This window comes from Malus domestica, chromosome 08 (genome assembly GCF_042453785.1).
Source record: "Malus domestica chromosome 08, GDT2T_hap1".
NCBI lineage: Eukaryota > Viridiplantae > Streptophyta > Magnoliopsida > Rosales > Rosaceae > Malus > Malus domestica.
The window spans coordinates 11923582-11943948 of record NC_091668.1 but is presented as its reverse complement, the minus strand read 5'-3'; the positions used below and the strand labels follow the sequence as shown (position 1 = coordinate 11943948).

The 20367-nt window shown below is 40.4% G+C and overlaps 1 protein-coding gene across 1 annotated transcript; it reads left to right on the top strand.

Annotated features, from left to right (window-relative positions):
- Positions 1-510: 510 nt before the first annotated feature.
- Positions 511-1044, top strand: LOC139198031 (endoglucanase 10-like). Its single transcript, XM_070826269.1, has one exon. The coding sequence runs from the start codon at positions 511-513 to the stop codon at positions 1042-1044; it is 534 nt and encodes a 177-aa protein (XP_070682370.1).
- Positions 1045-20367: the final 19323 nt, after the last annotated feature.

The following is a 20367-nucleotide window of genomic DNA, read 5'->3' as shown; positions in this document are numbered from 1 at the left end:
CCGACCACTCTCTCGCCCACCAGACCCCCATCCCGAACGGCGCCGTATTCGCTGACCGCCCACCGGCCTTGGCCACCAACAAGTACATGAGCAGCAACCAACACAACACCAACTCCACTGTCTACAGCCCTATTTGGCACCTCCTCCGCCGCAACTTCTCTTCCGAAATCCTCCACCCTTTCGGCATCAAATCCTACGGCAACGCTCGCAAATGGGTTCTCGACATCCTCGTCAACCGCCTCAAAACCAAGTCTCAGTCCTAGACTCGCAGGATCTCGAAACCAAGCCTCAAAGCAACCTCGTCACGGTTGTCGGTGCAGTAGACCGTGTCCAACGACAAACATAAAAAATAGACATCTAAGTTTAGATCCGAGAGGAAGCACCAATCGTCACTTAAATCTTCTCCAAAACCTCGATTAATGTTTGTTTGTCTTGTCACAATGTGCTAAGACAGATATCTACTTAGACTACTTTTTGCCTGCCTCTTGTGGTTTTGGTTGGTCCTAAAAAATGGGAGCTAAATCGAGGTGCAATGGTTGGTGGGCGTGGCTGCTGGTGCTCGCGATCCTCGACCTTGTCATCGACGCCGTCATTCTCGCCATCGTCAAGAAAGTAAAGAAAAACTCTGGCGGCTACGACAGTGCGGTTCCCGAGCCTTCCAGCGCCATTACCCAGAAATACTTCGACACTCTCAAACTCGCCGTCCAATTCTTCGACGTCCAGAAATCTGGTCATTTGGTCGATAACAAGATATCGTGGAGAGGGGAGTCGGGTCTGAAAAATGGAAGCAATGCGAAGTTGGATTTGTCCAAGGGAATGTATGATGTTGGGGATCACATGAAGTTTGGTTTTCCAATGGCGTATACCGCCACAGTGTTGTCGTGGGCAATTCTTGAGTATGGTGATAAGATGGATGCGCTGAGATCTGCGGTGGTAATGGTGGATGGAGTGGTGGATCAGACGAAGGAGATGGTGGAAGCAATGGGTTTTGGGAATCGAATCAAGGCGGTGCCAGCACTGATTCGTGCTACCAGAGAATGGTGAAATTTTCATGATACAACCCACTAGTCGATCAATCTCAGAGATCATTGCAAACCATCAGACAGCTCAACCACTCCACAAAAGAAAAAGAAAAATGATGCCTGGAGAAAAGCATAAAGAAAAGCAGGAAACAAAAGCAAAAGCAAAGCAGAAAAAACTAAGAAAAAGCAGAAAGCAAAAGGGAGGCTTTCCTCTACGAGAGCACATGGGGACACTGCAAAAGCAAGGAATAAACACCCACACTGCAAAAGCAAGGAATAAACACCCTACCAGAATGATGTGATTTACTTTTCTTGTTTTTGAATGATGTGATTTATTTTTCTTATCTTTAAGAAACATCTGTATAACCCCATAAAAAGGTAATCATAAAAAAAATAAAAATAAATAAAATAAACGGCAAGCCCAAAATAATGGGTTGGATTGTTATGTGAAGGACAATGGCCCATATGCCCAAAAAAGCCAGACCCTCTATTATCACCAACCATGTGACCAAAAGTACGTCCAGTACTACAAAAAATTATTCGGCAGCCTGCCATTATTATCACCAACCAGGTGATCAAAAGTACGCCCAGTACTCCAAAATTATTCAGCACCCTGCTGCTATTATCACCAGCCAGGTGATCACAAGTACATCAAGTACTCCAAAATTATTCGGCAGCCTGCCGCTATTATCACCAACTAGGTGATCAAAAGTACATCCAGTACTCCAAAAATTATACATGAGCATCACTTATGTCAATCATACATAAACATTCATGAGCATCAATCATGTCAACATTCATGAGCATCACTCATGTCAACATCCATGAGCATCACTTATGTCAATAAACATAAACATTCATGAACATCACTCATGTCAATCAGCTTCGAAAGCTTCATTTACAGAGCTCCAGCTTCGAGAGCTCCAGCTTCAAAAGCTTCATTTGCAAAAGCTCCAGCTTCAAAGCTTCACTTTCAAAGCTTCACCTACAAAGCTTCAGTGCAGGGTATACAAATACCGCCTTCGAACAACCGCCACTTCGGCCAATACATGGATTGAATTTCAAGTCTCCAGCCAACAGCCTCTATTAACTGAAGACTTGGGGGACTACATTATGTACTATATATTGAGCTTCCACAACTGGGCCTCATGAAAAATACTTGGGGGACTTAGCCCATTATTTATGTACTAAGGAGTGAACCCTTATTTTATAAAAGGGACTCCCTCACTTTCATTAGAGAGCACCCATTATTCATGTATTGAGGAACGAACCCTTATTTTATAAAAGGGACTCCCTCACCTTTATTAGAGAGAGACTCTTAGCCCATCACTTATGTATTGAGGAGCGAACCCTTATTCTATAAAAGGGACTCCCTCACCTCAATCAGAAAGCATCGCCACCAGTTGAGCAACCGCCTCGCCGCGAGCATCACTCCCTCACTTTCATTAAAGACCACCCATCATTCATGTATTGAGGAGCGAACCCTTATTTTATAAAAGGGACTCCCTCACCTTCAACGGCACAAATCGAGCCAACCAAGGCAATATAAGCCACAAGCCGAGCAGCCTCGCAACATGTGCTACTTCTAGTTAAACATCATTTCACATTAAGCACCGCCTCATATCGAGTATCAGTTCTAGACGACATCTAGTTACTTCAGCCCACACATGGACTGAATTTTAAGTCTCCAGCCAAAAGACCCTATTGACTGAAGACTTGAGGGATTACTGTTTGTACCATACTTAGGGTCTCCGTATTTAGATATCGTATAAATACTCTGGGGACTCAAATGTAATTATGTAATAAAGGAAGGGGCAAATATGTAATTAGTGAGGAGCCCTTATTCTATAAAAGGGACTCATCACCTTCACAATTAGGAAGCTCTCACCCTCACAATCCTCTCACAAAGGGAGAAATACAATATCAGTGTGGACGTAGCCCAAACATTGGGGTCAACCACGATAAATCTTGTGTTATTTATTTTCTTGCAGATTCACGGTTGGATTTATGTTGTTCTAAGACCTCCAGTTTTGTGCATCAACACAGTGATATAAAGTGCAGATGCAAGAACAAATCCTAAATGACTAATATGTTCAACTAATCAGAGTCAACCCATATTAGTTTCACAACAATAATTCCTAAACTTGAACACGTTTACATATCAGTCCATCATGTAAACAACAATGAAAAAGCAATTATGGATTAAAGTATGATGAATTTAGTAGTCAAGCTCACCAGTCAACTAAGTATAGATTCGTCAGTTGATCAAACGCAAATCTACAAATCAAACTTGGTTCACTACAAGTTATCCTAGTCAACAACAATTCAGTTCATTGTTCATAATATGCAGTGTAAGCTTAGTCTCTAACACATAGCAAATAACAATTCATAGGATGCATAAAACATACGCAAGTAAATAAGATATGTGGACGAGTTTAAGAGACACATAACGCAAGAAGTTTAGTCGGAAAAAGCCTCGTTTGGGTTAAAAAACCGGGGAATCTCCACTGAGTCCAATCTACTCAAGATTTTCTTGCAAAATACCACCCAAAGCTCAATTCCTAGGCGGACCAACCAAGAACAAGAATGAAAGAGTCGAAAAAAAAATGTTCCTCTTATCTTCTCCCGTCGCTCGGGGGGGTGCCGGGGGGGTGGAGGAAGGTGATTTGGGGCCTAGGTTTTGTGCTCCCTTGGCTTATCCTGCTGTTCACTGAATTAATCCAATTTCTTGCTAATTCTATATCTTGTAGAGTAATTATCAGCCTAGTTTTAAATGGGAAACAATTATGGGAAAGTTTTAGCGGAGAATTTGAACAAGGCAAATATGAGCATTTATGGAAGGGGAAAGGGTTAAAGCGAAGCAATCCAAGGTTCGAGTCCCGTGTGAAAACGATCATCATTCATTCAACGAATTTGGTGAATTGGAGAGCCGGCGAAAGCGTTGTTCACGAGGCAAGAATGCAGCTATAGCAAATCTCCATGCTAAAGGAGAGTAATTATTACTGTTTGCAAATTTGGTTAATAGATAACTAGATTAAGCTTAATGATGATTCCTTTTTGAACCGTCAGCGTTTCAATGTATGTGATTGGTTAGTGTGTTTGGATAATGAATGGCTAACCTTTAGCTTATGGAAAATGTTTATTTTTAATAGGCTAAGTGTTGTTTCTACTAATTTAGTGTTTCTTGTTAGATTACATCGTTTAAGTTTACAGGGAAGCTTTATTTGTTATGTGGTGAAGCTCAATCGGCGTTTCTGCTCACCTGTTTCTTACATGCTTGCATCTTGGTTTCTTAACTGGTTTACGCGCCTTGTGTTTCTTCTAGTTTCTAGGCTTTTTTTGTAGACTTACTTTCTCTTTTACCTATGTGCCGAACCTGTTTATAAAGGGTTGCTACTGCAATAAACCCCTCACTTCAGTTTCTGCCTCTTATTACTTAGCTTACTCACTGTTTATACCCATGGCTCAACTTCTCGCTTCATCTTCAAAGTCCCCTAGGAACCCCCTCTAACCCTAGAGATGCCCCTTAGATTAATCATTTTCCCATATCTCAACCTGGGCAGCAACCTATTATTGTTGAGAGACCTATGAGTGTTGTCACCATTGAGAAAGGTTTACTAGAGTGTCCATTTCTTTGTATTCTACTACAAATGTTGAATATATGGAGCATCGCTACTTTGTTTAGGAAGATGTTTGAGCAAGTGGCAGATGCGAAACTCATCAAAGGAAAGCTTGCTATAAGCTGGAAGGGTCTGATTTAGGGTAACTTATTTCTGGATCATTATGGAAGGAATTGGTACATGATTGAGTTTATGAATGAAAAGGATGTTGATGTGGTTTTGGAGGGAAAACCATGGTATGTTATGGGGCAAATTTTTCATATTGAAAAATGGACCCCAGATTTCTATGATCTAGATGGGATCCATACCATTAGAGTTTATGTTAGGGTTCTGAGTATGGCTATCCAATTCCGTGAGGCCGATATTATGAAGAATCTGGTTGAAGTGATTGGGCCAAAAACAAAAGAACCCTAGATTTGGTATTTTAAGGGACTCGATGTTTCAGAACAATTTGAAAAGATTTAGGGTTGAAAATCCATTTTCGTAAAAAAATTGTCAGATGATCTATGTAGGTTGTCTTAAAGTGTATGACCACTCACGTGAAAAAAACGAGAAGTTTTGACGAGACAACCACTAGACAGAATGTACTAAAAATAATGACAATCTGAAACAATAATACATCCTTTTCTTTCTTTCTAATTCCTTTAACTCAGCTACATCAATAAATTATAAGTCCATCTATTGTGCTAATAAGCATGAAAGCATGTATGCCCTGTGGTATGTATGTGTATGTACATCGATATAAAACATACAATAAATATAGTTTGATATCAATCTGACTAGCTTGAACCCGCAGTGCTTGATAAAACAATATATGGTTCCCTCAAAAGAAACTGCTTCGGTTTTACGTCCTTCTAAATATATATAATCCGATAACAACATGGTCCTTTGTTTGATATAGTAAAAACAATATATAGCTATATAGCTATATAGGAAGAACAATTAGAAACTGGAATCCTTGCTTTCTAGTACAATTTCTTCCTGCAAATATCCCCAAATCCCTTTTATGTTCTATCCTCCTCCTTGATAAAATGAAACCCTAATTCTGTTTATGGTGATTCTTTTCCTTTCCTTTTCTTTCCATATCTTCTACACTACTCCCGTCGGCCTCTCTCAAATGCCAGGTATAGTGCCTCACTTCTCCTGGTCTCTCTTCTATTACACAATAAGCACGAGTATGTGTGTGTATATATATGTATATATGGAATTGTTATTGGCACTCCAAAAATCTCATTCTACACTCCAAACTTTATATATTTGGAAAGAAAAATACACTTGTGAGGAGTGTAGAATGAGATTTTTGAAGTGCCAATAACAATTCCATATATACATATATATACACATACATATATCCAAACTCTAGCTATATATATAGCTAGAGATGTTTCACTCGTATGGGACTTGAGTCGTTAGGCTATCTCCAACCGAGGGCTGGCTAGCCCTCTGGCCCTCCAAGATATTAATATTTTAATGAACAGTACATGGTCATATTTGCCTCCGTCTCCAACTGAGGGCCAAAGGGCCAGAGGACTCGTTTTAGCCTTGTCACAAAAAACCGTCTCCAACCGAGGGCTAAAGGGTCATAGGGCCAAACATAATTTATTATTTAAAAACAACATCTTAAATGTTGTTTAAGTTTCATGTTATTAAATGTTTTTTTTATGTTGTATAATTTTTATGTTAGTTAATATTATTTAATGTTGTTTCATATTGTTTAATGTTGTTTCACGTTACTTAATTTAATTTAATGTTGTATAATGGCTTAGGAAGTTATAGGAAAAAAATAGAATTAAAAAAAATATGAAACGAATTTTGTAAAATAGAAGTTATAGGAAAAAAAATAGAATTTAAAATAAAATGAAACAAATTTTGTGAAATAGAAGTTATAGGAAAAAATGGAATTTAAAAAAAAATATATGAAACAAATTTTGTAAAATAAAAGTTATAGGAAAAAAATAGAATTGAAAAAAAATATAAAAAAATAGAAGTTATAGGAAAAGTTATGTAAATAAAAAATAATAATAAACCTGTAAAAAATAAAAATAAAATTCAAAGCATTCCTATCGGTTATAACCGACAGGATTTTCATTTTTTCTGGCCAGCCTTTTCCGATTCTGTGAGGCCCTCTCAGATTAGGGCTGGGCACGGGCCGGGCCAGGCCCATTTTTGAAGGGACCGGACCGGACCCGGAATTAAAGGAGACGGGGCGGGCCGGGCCGGGCACTACAATTCTGAAACTAGGAACCGGACCTTACCCGGCCCGATTGAAACGGGCCGGTTCGGTCCGGGTACACGGGTCTTTTTTTTTTTTTTTTTTCTTCTTCTTCCTGTTTAAACATGTTTGCTGCACACAGATTGCAGTTTTTGCTGCACACATACAAACTGCACAGATTGCAGTTTTTGCTGCACACAGATTGCAGTTTTTGCGGCACACATACGACGAACTGCACAGATTGCAGTTTTTGCTGCACACATACAAACTGCACACATACACATACAAACCCCAAGATTCTCAAATGCATATATTTTCGAATATATCCAGGCAAACACAAAATTCAAAACTAAATTCATAGTCAAAACATTTAAAAGAAAATCACATTGATAATATCAACCCAAATCAGCAAAGAAAAGTAACGCAATGATCAGAACGAAGCCGGAAAAAATTGAGTGCTCGAGGTCAATTCGCTCCCTGTTTGAGATGTAACAACGTGCTCAGAAAGTTACATGTTCTTAATTGAGTTCTTGGGTCCAGGTATTCTAAACCTTATGTACAGATAGAACAATATTCTTTTTCCAAACAATCACGTAATTGCTAGATTCTCAATCTGATAACATCATAGTCATTTAGACTTTATGTGTATAATTGACAGTCTTAGTTCATAGATTGATAACACACACACACACACACACGAACAGAGACCATGTATCATGGGCATAAATGTCCCACAGATATACAACGAAGAACCATTGAGAAACTAAGGGTGATATCTAGGCTCCATCTAGATTTAATAATTAAAAGAGAAATGAAAATATAAAGAGTTCAAAGGAAATCCCTTTCAAGCATCAGAACCAACTTTTTTCAGTAACTCCATTAGTTCCAATCTAAAATTAAGGAATAATCTTCAAGAATGAGAAAACCGATAAACAATTGAAACGGAAAGTCTGACTTTTGTTCACCAATACCCAAACCAAGGCACATGATCAAGCAGCCAAATTACCAACTACTATCTAGGGAAGGGAACATGCAATTAGCAAGGTTTGACATTGAAAAACATAAAAACGGGTAAAGTGGGAAAAAGATGCATAAACCAGATACACACTCACTGAGCAACAATCAGCAGCACTATAAGAAATCAAAAACCCAGATAGTTAGAGACACCCATTTCCATATGAAGATTAAACTACACTCCCAGAAGCAAATAATCAAAGCAAGCAAGTTCCCTTGTTTTCATGTAAGGACAGCTTGAAGACTACATATATATAGATATATTTACCAAATCAGCAGCTAAACCAAGTTAGCTCTGCAGCTGACACGATCTTGGTGCGATCTGCAGGCACAGCTATAAAATGCAACCATGTTTTCCGAAATAGAGGGTTAAAGTTAAACACAGCCTCTTACAAATCAACATGCAAATGGAAAATTAACTCTAGTAGTAACCTAGTTCGAAAACCTTAAAATCCCAAATTCCAATTTAAAAACCCTAAAATCCCTACACCCAAAATTCAAATTAATAACAAAACCCTAATTCAAAATTATCTAAATTTTAGAGGGATGATGGCCTGGGTTCTCTGGCGGTCACGACGGTGATGGGGTGATGGAGTCACGACGGCGGGGGTTGCTGTCGAAGAGGAGAGAATCGACGGCAAGGGTGATGGCCTGGGTTCTCTGGGATGTTGTCGATGGCAAGGGTGGTCCCGTTGTATTCGCCGAGGAGAAACGACGGTTGGTGAGGGGATCGGAGTCGAGGAAAGGACGGTTCGTGAGGGGATCGGAGTCGAGGGAAGGTCTGAAAGTTTGAAAGAGTGAGAGAGTGAGAGAGTCGGGACTCGGGAGGGAATTGGGATGAGAGAGAGATAGAACTTAGGGTAAAACTAAAACAACGGTTCAGATTAGATATGGTATCTTATTCATCAATCTGGTCCATTCATTTTAATTACAAACGGGTACCCACGGTTCCTATACCCAGGAACCGGCCCGGACTGAAATTCACAAAGACCCGCCCCGCCCCGCCCCGTTTCTTGTTTTTAAAAGTAGGAACCGGCCCGTACCCGCCCCGAACCGCCATTACCCGCCCCGACCCGCGGTTCCTGTACCCGTTTGCCCAGCCCTATCTCAGATTCCACAGCTCTTTGGTCTAGCCCTCGGTTGGAGACGGTTTTCGGGTTATTTTCGACCATTTGGCCCTCTGAACCCTTTAGTTGGAGATGGTCTTAGTATCGAAGATATTTGTAATAAACTATCTATTTATTTTGGTCTTTATGCCACCTCTAGCGAGATAGGTGTATCTCCAAGTTGTTAGGACATCACAGAATCACCCCTTAATATCTTACATACTACAACTGTGGTGATCACATTCCTATATATATGACCACATTCCTATATATATAGGTACATACATATACATATATACAAGAAACCCATTAACACAGTCATAAATATATTTTAGTAGAAATATACTTTACAAATCATAGGTCTTCATACTTCTTCGCCCTCGATCATCCCATCCACCTAGTCACTCTTCCACCCGAGCCTCTCGACATTTTTTTTTCTGAACTGTCAGAGCCATCCAACGGCCGATTAACCCATCGAGCGCCCGTGACACACCCCAATCCCGATATTCCCCAAATACCAGGATAAGCACGTGCTGGCCGACACCCGAGGGTGACGAAAGCCATTTATTAAATGCAAATGCTGAGAATAAGGAATAGATAAGACTTAGAAATATAAAAGAATAAAGAATATGCATTTAAGGAACGTGTTCAGAGCATACGACTAACTAGAACACCGAAAGAAATAATATAAAATTGTATGCCTCGATTCTAAGTCCTGAAGGGGGCGCAAAACAAACATGAGTGGACCAAGTTGATATATATATATATATATATATATATATATATATATATATATAATAAAACAGTTATCAACATACTAACCCCCAGGTTTTATGAAAACACATATATTATGATAAACATAGGTTTTCCGAAACTTAGCATGCCGTGCAATTTCTCAAATCATAACTTGTATATATAATAATCACTAGTGAATTGTCCGATAACCCCCAAGACCTGTGCCGGCTCCCGGTCTTTGAGCAGACAGTCAGAGGAAAATACACTTCAGGCCCCATGCCGACTCCCCGTCCCTGTGCTAAATAACCAGAGGAAACACACTCCAGGCCCTATGCCAACACCAAACCGTCGTCCGGGACAGACCGGAATCTATGCCTACATCCCGTAGCGGAAAGGGCCACTAGGTAAATACAAAACCATTGAACATATATATATATATATATATATATATTGAAAAGCAACTTCATAGTATAAAGTCATCTATCATCTATACTATAAAGAGGTATTCTAAACATGTTCTAAATATCATATCGGCATCCATCAGATATTCTATAAGAACACGAGTTATAGGAAAAATAGTAATAATTCAACATAACCTCAGTAAGCATGTTATCTCACAAAACGTTTCATAAAATGTAATCGTCAAATCATGCTTTTCATGTATGCATTTCTATATTCAAAACATGCATTTTAGAAGGGGTCCACTCACAGTACTTCGCCGTCGAAAAGTCACGCAACTAGAAAAGATAGAAACGCCACTATAATTGCCCCTCGCACGATGTCTAACTCACCGTGGTTTGGCCGGAAAACGCCTCGAAAGCCGTCGGACTTTCCGAAAACTTGCACGTAGGCCAACTCACCATGGTTTGGCTGAAAATTGGCACAAAAGTGGCCAGAGTTGTCAGGGGAAACTTGGGTGTTCTCTGGGTGTCCCAGAGCTTCGCCGAGACAGAGAGAGAAGAAAGTTTCAGAGGTGATGGTGGTGTCGTAGCTAGGTGGTTGTGGTGGTGGGTGTGTGTGTGGGTTTGACGATAAGGATGGAAGAGTGAGGTCGAGAGAAAAGGAGATGGAAAGTGAGAGAAAGAAGAGGGCTGAGAGAGATGGAAGAGTGATGAGGATGGGGGACACAAAAACAGAAGCTGTGCCTCTTGGGCACACCAATTAAGAATTAAAAACCATTTTTAAATAAAATGGGGATGGGGTGTTAGAATCTACCCCCTTAAAAGAATTTCGTCTCCGAAATTTAAAATCACTTACTAAACTGAAATACTCAAACATAGGGAGAAGAATATATGTATAAAGAGAAATCTAGTCAGAGTGGGTGCATTAAAGAGAATATGCCACACAATCGCAAACGGGTTCCAAAATCGAGAAGTCATCTTCCTCAACACGAAGGCTGAAATAACACTTAAGAATTTGAGGGTTAAAACAAGTCCATTAAAATCTAGAGTACAAGATATCGAGATTTGAACCAGGAACCATGCCGAAAACAAACGTTTTTTGTTTTTTTTTCACCCTCGGTGTATTGTTCCTGTATGATCCAGTTTGCATTGAGAAATAAACAAGTGAAGGAAAGTGAAGAAGTAGAAATATGAGTCACTGTCTATGATTATTTGGTTAATCATCATCGTAGGGTTGACTGGTTTCTTAGCCAAAAGAAAATAGGTCTAAGCTCAAGAATAGTTAATAACTGATAATAAAATTTGGCAAGGCCAAAAACATTTCGAGATTCACAATACTTTCTGAGAGTTGTTTCAAAGTTCAAAAATTAAACATGGAACCTCTGAATCAACAAAATGACGAAGAAGAAAGATACGAAGCAGCCTGCGTATGCATGTAGTGACACGATTGGCTACCTTAAAGTGATGCTCTTGAGCAAACCAACGCTCAATGAGTCCACAAAAGTTTTGGGTAAAGCTCGATCTTCATACAATGATGAATATGGTGGAGTCTCAAGCCATTACACTGAAAATAACAAGGCTGAACAGTTAGTGAACAAGAGCACTAGTCAGTTAGGCTACGAGCAAGAGACTAAGTTCACCTATACCGACAAGTACGAGAACTAGAAGCTAGGGTTTACCACCGAGTACCAAACCCAGGTGAAGTTCAAGGAGTTTGTTTATCCAAACAGACTGGATCTTCATCATCTAAGTCCAACTACCACAATAACAAGAATCGCAACTCCATTTGGAAAATTGATGAGAATATCGTCTGCTACCGAGGAGTTTCCCAAGAAAAGTATATAAACTAAACGAAGTCAACGCTCGAAGAATTTGATGTGAAGCTGACGATCAATGGTTTGTGAACTTGACTTCGTCATTAAATAAACAAGAAGGTTATCAATAGAACAATCCCCGAAGATTCATTCTATAGATTCACACAAATTTCCTCAATGGAAACGAGTCCGAGAACATTGATTTGCTCCCACCAACTACCACTTACTAACCATCGTCTCCACTAGCACTTACTTGCTTCTTTAGCACGCACTTCGAATGTTTTGAGCAATTTCCAAGAGATATAACTCTGCCCGCCATTCCTAGGGAACGCATGTCGCTGAGTGATATCATCGTTTCAGAACTCCAGTTGGTTTTAGCCAATTCGTACTGCCAAGATTTATACGTTTCCCAAGATTTTGATGTAGAACCAACTCCGCCCGAAATTCCTAGGAACGCATGTTACAGAGTGGCATCACCATTATGGATCTACAGCTGATCTTGACCAAACTTTTGCAAACTGAGATTTCTAAAACACGTTACTTTCAAGTAATACCGATTATGCTCGCCATTCCCAGGGAATGTACGTCGCAGAGTATCGTCCTATGTTGAAAGTCATCCAACAAATCAAACATGTCACCGATGAGGCATAATCCCAACACGAATTCTTGTATTTCAACCAGAATGTGACAATTCAAATAGAAAAAAGTTCGCACAACAGAGCCGAATGGCACTAAATCCAGACGTCGTGACATCCAAATGATGTCATGACAGACACACTACTACCGTAAGAGAAGATCCTAAGTATGCGTTAAACAAACCATGCTCTGATACCATCTGATACGCCCCAATCCCGATATTCTCCGAATACCAGGATAAGCACGTGTTGGCCGACACCCTAGGGTGACAAAAGCCATTTATTGAATGCAAATGCTGAGAATAAAGAATAGATAAGACTTAGAAATATAAAAGAATAAAGAATATGCATTTAAGGAACGTGTTCAGAGCATACAACTAACTAGAACACCGAAAGAACTACTATAAAATTGAATGAAACAAAGGATGGATCCTACACCTAAAGGACTCGAAGATACCGATGCGAAAATGCATGTATGCCGGGATTGTATGCCTCGATTCTAAGTCCTAAAGGAGGCGCAAAACAAACATGAGTGGACCAAGTTGATATATATATATTTATATATATATATATATATATATATAATAAAACAGTTATCAACATACTAACCCCCAGGTTTTATGAAAACACATATATTATGATAAACATAGGTTTTCCAAAACCTAGCATGTCGTGCAATGTCTCAAATCATAACTTGTATATATAATAATCACTAGTGAATTGTTCGATAACCCCCAGGCCCCGTGCCGACTCCCTGTCTCTAAGCAGACAGTCAGAGGAAAATACACTTCAGGCCCCATATCAGCTCCCCGTCCTTGTGCTAAATAGCCAGAGGAAACACACTTCAGGCCCTATGCCAACACCAAACCGTCTCCCGGGATGGAACGGAATCTATCCCTACGTCCCGTAGCGGAAATGACCACTAAGTAAGTACAAAACCATTGAACCTATATATATATATTGAAAAGTAACTTCATAGTATAAAGTCATCCATCATCTATATTATAAAGAGGTGTTCTAAACATGTTCTAAATATCATATCGTCATCCATCAGATATTCTATAAGAACACGGGTTATAGGAAAAATAGTAATAATTCAACATAGCCTCAGTAAGCATGTTATCTCACAAAACGTTTTATAAAATGTAATCATCAAATCATTCTTTTCATGTATGCATTTCTATTTCAAAACATGCATTTTAGAAGGGGTCCACTTATAGTACTTCACCGTTGAAAAGTCACGCAGCTAGCGAAGACAGAAACGCCACTATAATTTCCCCTCGCATGACGTCTAACTCGTCGTGATTTGGCCGGAAAACGCCTCGAAAGCCGTCGAACTCGCCGGAAACTTGCACGTCGGCCAACTCGCCATGGTTTGGCCGAAAATTGGCTTAAAGTCACCGGAGTTGTCGGGGGAGACTTGGGTGTTCTCTGGGTGTCTCGGAGCTTCGTCGAGACGGGGGAGAGAGAGAAGAAAGTTCCAGAGATGATGGTGGTGTCGTAGCTAGGTGGTTGTGGTGGTGGGTGTGTGTGTGGGTTTGACGATGAGGATGGAAGAGTGAGGTTGAGAGAAAGGGAGATGGAGAGTGAGAGAAAGAAGAGGGCTGAGAGAGATGGAAGAGTGATGGGAATGGGGGACACAAAAACAGAATGTGGGCCTCTTGGGCACACCAATTAAGAATTAAAAACCATTTTAAAATGGGGGTGGGGTGTTACAGCCCGCCTAGCCCACACAGTTGCTGCCTAGCCCTTCTAATCGGCTGCCTAATAACCTCGCCAATTTTCTAAACGATTTTGGGTTAGTCGTGGCGATGCTTCGACACCAAGCGGCTAAGCGCTGCCAAGACCGTTTTTTAGAACACTGCTTGTAGTCACCCACTCCTAGTTACCATATTGCACATACCCTAAACAATACTAATAATCAGTCATAGGTCAAAATTAGTTTCTTCCAATATCCCAACCCTTAAAATTGCAATATCGTTAAAATACTTGTAATCAAGGTTACAGATTCGATTTTCTCAACCAATATTAATTGTAAACAATAAAAACAATCATAGTCGAAGACACTCTACTCTTATTTTGGTTTCAAATGTTTGCTAATAGCTACAAGTTGTGGAGCCAAAAATAATCACAAGGCGACACGTGAATTTTTTGGGTGAAGATGACAAATTTACCCTCAAGGCATACCAGGTCTCCTACATGCGAGCAGTGGAGAATCATCCATCAACCAAATCAGGAGTACCCAAAATAGGTAACAAGTTCAAATTTGTCTCATCCATCCTCATTCCATAAATTTCAAAACCTTCCATACAAATTAGATTAATTAGGCTAATTAATGGATTAATTCCTAATTAATCCATTAATCACCAAATTAATCACCATTTTCACACAAATCCTCTAAGGGCCAGCCACCTCATTCCCTATATATAGGACCCTATTTCTTCTAAAAAGCTAGTTCCACACTTTTGCAAAACTCCCAAAAACTCTCCAAACACTTTTCTCTCTAAATTCTAACTTTGGCATTGGAGGTTCTTCAGCCAAAGCCTCCCCTCATTCATCGTGGGCGCATGAGGCTCTTGGCCTTGACCTAAGGTGTTAATTGTATTGTAGGTGCAATTTTATCCAAGAAGAAGAAGGCGGAAATTTGCATCCACAAATTGGTGCTTTCATTGAGAGTTGAGTCCCACACACGTAGAAGACTCTCACATAAAAAGGTTTTTTCTCTATTTTCTCTATTTACTAGTGCACTTGTATTTTTCGTACGTTCTTATTATTAGAAATTTTTATTTGTAAAGATTCTTTGATAAAACGTGAAAGAGAAATACAATGGCTAAAAATTTGGAAAATTCCATAAGTGAAAATTCCAATATTCAAGAAATGGGACCGCGGCAATCCACAAGACTAAATGTGATCTTAGGGGGAGTGGCACCACCACCACAAGGCTCCACCATGGCAACCACCGCGGTGGCCACCATGGCAATCACCCACGGCGAGGTCCATGACTCCATCACCACGGCCCGAGCCATGTCACTCCATGCCCAACGTGAGCCCTATGCGTTGCCAAGCCGAGCTCAAGCCTTGCATTCGCGAGCATTACACACCAAGCAGCCTGCTCCCGTAGCCCTGCTTCCCAGGGTTTCCCAAGCAGCTCAAGTTGGCCCGAGAATATCTCAACTATCCGAAGCAACCATTGAGCCGGGGGCATTTTCACCATATTTCTCCGCGGATTTGACATTTCCCAATTCAAATCTTGCACTCGGAGTCTACCACACTTCCACTGCTCAAGGAGGCATATTCCTTCCAAGCTCTTCCAATCAAAATGGCAAACAACACTTGTCTCGACAAGTCATAGAGTTGACGAGCGCCCTTGCACAATAGACAACCTTGGTGAATCAACTCTTGCAACGCACTGAGATCCAACGTGCCCCGAATGAGGTGTCCCGAAGTAAGACAAAGACAGACGAACCTCTCCACCAGTGTCTCGGCACACAGCCCCTTAACCAGCCACGTTCCGAGCGTTTTGGCAGTTTACGCTCCCGCCTAGGTCCTTGGGATAGCGTATACTCTCGTCTTAGCACGCGGAGGAGCGTGCATTCCCGATCAAGCCCACGGACGAGCATACGTTCACGGTTGAGGTCAAACTTCGATTATCAACATGGACAACCTTCCAGGCGAAATGTTCATTCACAACTAAGCTCGCAAAGAGCATTATCCACCTCACATCGGAGTAGGTAGCACAACAGACGGAGAGAAGCAGTCACTCAATCCGACTTAAATTCAACTGACAGCCTGCGAATAACTTGTTTGCCTGCCAGGTACATGCCATATGCACTACAGCCGCAACATGGACGAGTCAAGCATAAGGAATAGCAGCCTAGACCCATAGGTCATGATTAAAGGCAGCCAAAAGTTCCACTGCCCCAGCAGAGGCAAATTCAAGAAAAAGTTGAGAGGCTCATAACCAAACGATTGCACAATTTCTAACATAACGAGGCTGCTTATAATGCGCTTTGACGTGACATGACCAACATAAGCATGTCACCATTCACGAATGAGATCGAGCTGACAGATCCACCTCACGGGTTCACTATGCCTCACTTCATTCCTTACAAAGGAGACGAAGATCCAGATCGACATCTCAAGCATTACCGCAGTACCATGATCCTCTACAGGAACAACGATGCGGTTATGTGCAAAATTTTTGCCACAACTCTACAAGGCGAGACGCAAGACTAGTTTCACACTCTGCCACCGCAGTCGATCTAGAGTTTCAACGAACTTTCCTTTGTTTTCACTAAGGAGTATTCGTTTAACCGCTCAATCAAAATGACATCCGACCATCTCTTCAGCATCATACAAGACCCTTGGGAGACAATTCGCGACTATGTCAAGAGGTTCAAAGCGGAGAAGGCCAAGATTGTTGGTTGCAACGAAGACATAACAACGGCAACATTCATAAATGGACTTCCCACCGAATATCCTTTATTCGAAAAACTGATCATGGGAGAAGAATTAACCCTAGCAGCTTCGTATGCTTTGGCAGAAAAGCATGCACTATGGGACGAAACCAAGTAGTCTAACAAAAATGAGTCAAAAAATAAACACATGGAACGTTCCCCAACCAGAGAAGACTCAACGCCTGAAACATTCACCAAATTCACAGTTCCAATCGGCCAAATTCTCCACAAGCTCAAGAACGAACCTTGGTTCGAACTGCCGCCACCCATGAAAGGCGATCTTACCAAGCTGGATCATACAAAGTATTGCACATTCCATCAAGGATCAGGCCACACTACCAACGGCTGCCTGAAGTGGAAGCAGTATCTTGAAAAGTTGGCAAATGAGGGTCGATGTGACAAGTATCTTGACAAGTCAACGAAATGGCCTACACAAGCAGATGAAGTCTCCATCACCCCCTGAACCTCGTTTGGGTTCTTTTCCAAATAAGTTCGAAGTCTTGAGCAACTCGATGAACAAGGCCTCACAAGCCGAAGATTATCCAGTATGTTATGCAGTTTCTACCTTCCAGCACTTTTGATTTATTTCTTTATTCTCAATGAAGATTCAAGAAGTTACTCATAAGCCTGGCTCAACTGTTGTCCACAGCAACTGCTCAAAATCCTTTTTGGGTCTGCTCTCTGGTGCGAGAGGATAAACTAATTACTCTCTAGTGTGAAAAGGTAAACCAATTCTCCGACACCCGTATGGGTCTGCTTTCTAGTGCGAGAGGGTATTAATTCCCCGACACCCATATGGGTTTGCTCTCCATTGCAAGAATGCCACATAGTTCAAAAGATCGAATGCTTGAAGATCAACTAAGCAACAAATGGTTAAGGGGCAGCAGCCACTTTTACACTTAGCAGTTCGCTCATTCGATACTTTATCTTCAGCAACTCCAATCTTGACAGCTTCATCCGTGACTGCTCTATATATGGTAGTTGAAAAATCAAACTCAAGTAGTTTCCTCATTTTCAACAGGCAGCCCAAACAATTGCCCATTCCACGCTACTTTCTCAGCCCATGCCAAATCAATCCTTGGCTTCAATCAAGCCGAGCTGCTCAAGCAATGGCCCCTGCCACATCACCTCCTTGGCCCATGCCAAGCCGACTCCTGGCCCCGGCCAGCTGACGTATCGCACCACCCCGACAACTGCCCCGTGGCAACACCACCCAAAAAGAAGACAAGAAGAATTAAGTTTTTATTACATTGGTGCGGCACGGAGAAGACGAAGAAAGCAACGAAAGACGATCCTTTGCACTGGCAAGATTTAGAAGATTGCTAGATGAGAGGGAACAAATATCCTCTAAGCTCTCTCTCTCTTGTAAGGTAGAATAAATCACTCTCCAAAGTTGATTTAATAACCCACTTAAGGTGGACTTAAATAGGCTTTGAGAGAAATTTATTTCCCTTTCCTAGAAGGATTCAATTTCATATTGAAGAGTGAATCTACATCAAAACAAGAAGCAGTCCTAAGTTTCCTAGAGCAAGAAGATCTCTATACCTGCTGCACTTTCCTACGAGCAACCCAGCAAGTGTGGGGGCATTTGTGGAGCCAAAAATAATCACAAGGCGACACTTGGATTTTTGGGTGAAGATGACAAATTTACTCTCGAGACATACTGAGTCTCTTACACGTGAGCAGTGGAGAATCATCCATTAACCAAATCAGGAGTACCCAAAATAGGTAACAAATTCAAATTTGTCTCATCCATCCTCATTCCATAACCTTCAAAACCTTCCATACAAATTAGATTAATTAGGCTAATTAATGGATTAATTCCTAATTAATCCATTAATCATCAAATTAATCACCAAATTAATCACCATTTTCACACAAAATCCTGTAAGGGCCGGCCACCTCATTCCCTATATATAGGACCCTATTTCTTCTAAAAAGTTAGTTCCACACTTTTGCAAAACTCCAAAAAACTCTCCAAACATTTTTCTCTCTAAATTCTAACTTTGGCATTGGAGATTCTTCGGCCAATGCCCCCCCCATTCATCGTGAGCGCGTGAGGCTCTTGGCCTTGACCTAAGGTATTAATTGTTTTGTAGGTACAATTTTGTCCAAGAAGAAGAAGGCGGAAATTTGCATCCACACAAGTCATTCCAATTGTATCTATATATAAGTCACGACTCTAATATAGGTGTGATCACAGCATCACATGAAGAAAGGATGATCCATACAGGTATGACCACAATAATCATCTCATTTCTTTTGTATTTTAGTGTTCTTTTTGTCATTACTCACTAGCACTACAGTTTATTAGTATTCCACTCATTTGTAAGTGAAATTTTTTATGTTCAACTTACTTAAATAGCGAATTCGTTATCAATTATAGTTAATTCCTTCTGTGACTTATACCAAATCCTCATTTTGGTTATTGAGATTGAAAATAGATACAAGTAGTCCTTGAATTTGTCCATTGTTAATCATCTTGGGGTCTTTCTGTGAAAAATCTTCATTAAAAGAAAAGGCAAGTAGGGAGTTAATTGGACAATAATACCGTCAATTTAACGGAGATTTTTCATGGAATTACTAAAATGTTTGACACTAGACAAACTCAGGGACTTCTATCGATTTTCAAATAACTCTACATGGACATTGGATTGGGAACGACCTATTAGAGAGGTAATGAACTATAAGGCGGTGTTGGCCCTGCAATAACTTCCTACCTAGTGCTTTAATTTCAAGAATTAAAATGCTAAGTTATGTTAATTTTTGAAACTATTTTAACTAAAAAATCAAAATAAAAAACATAAAGATTAGTACTATTTTCCTCTCTTTTTTTCTTTCAGTAAAAGGAAGGGACCGTTACGTGTACCACCACCGACCAAGAAAAAGTAAAGGAAATGGGTCTCACTCTAAACGTGCGAGGTGCAAATGTGGGATGCCGCGAATGCTAATACAAATGCACCCCAAAAACGAGTAGCACAAGCAAAGCACGCCTTAATTGGCACACCAGAATCCATCTTTTTTGGGCAAAAGTTCAAAACGCATTGTCGTATGTTTTAGTAAAGATAATACAAATGATGAACACAATCAAGCTCCAAAGCTCTTCACTTTTTCAAAAGGCAAAACGCCTGGCCGCTCATGGTATTCCCCACTATTATATATAATAGCAACCCTTGGCTTTGGGTTTACTTGCATGATGTACACCTTTATTTTATGAAAGTGATACAGGAGGAAGGGAAATTTGAATCTAGCTAGGAGAGAAACTTACATTGCATGAGTATATTGGAAATTTGAAGTCTTGTGCAAATTGAACAATGACATATGTAAGTTTCTATCCAAGTATTCTTATTT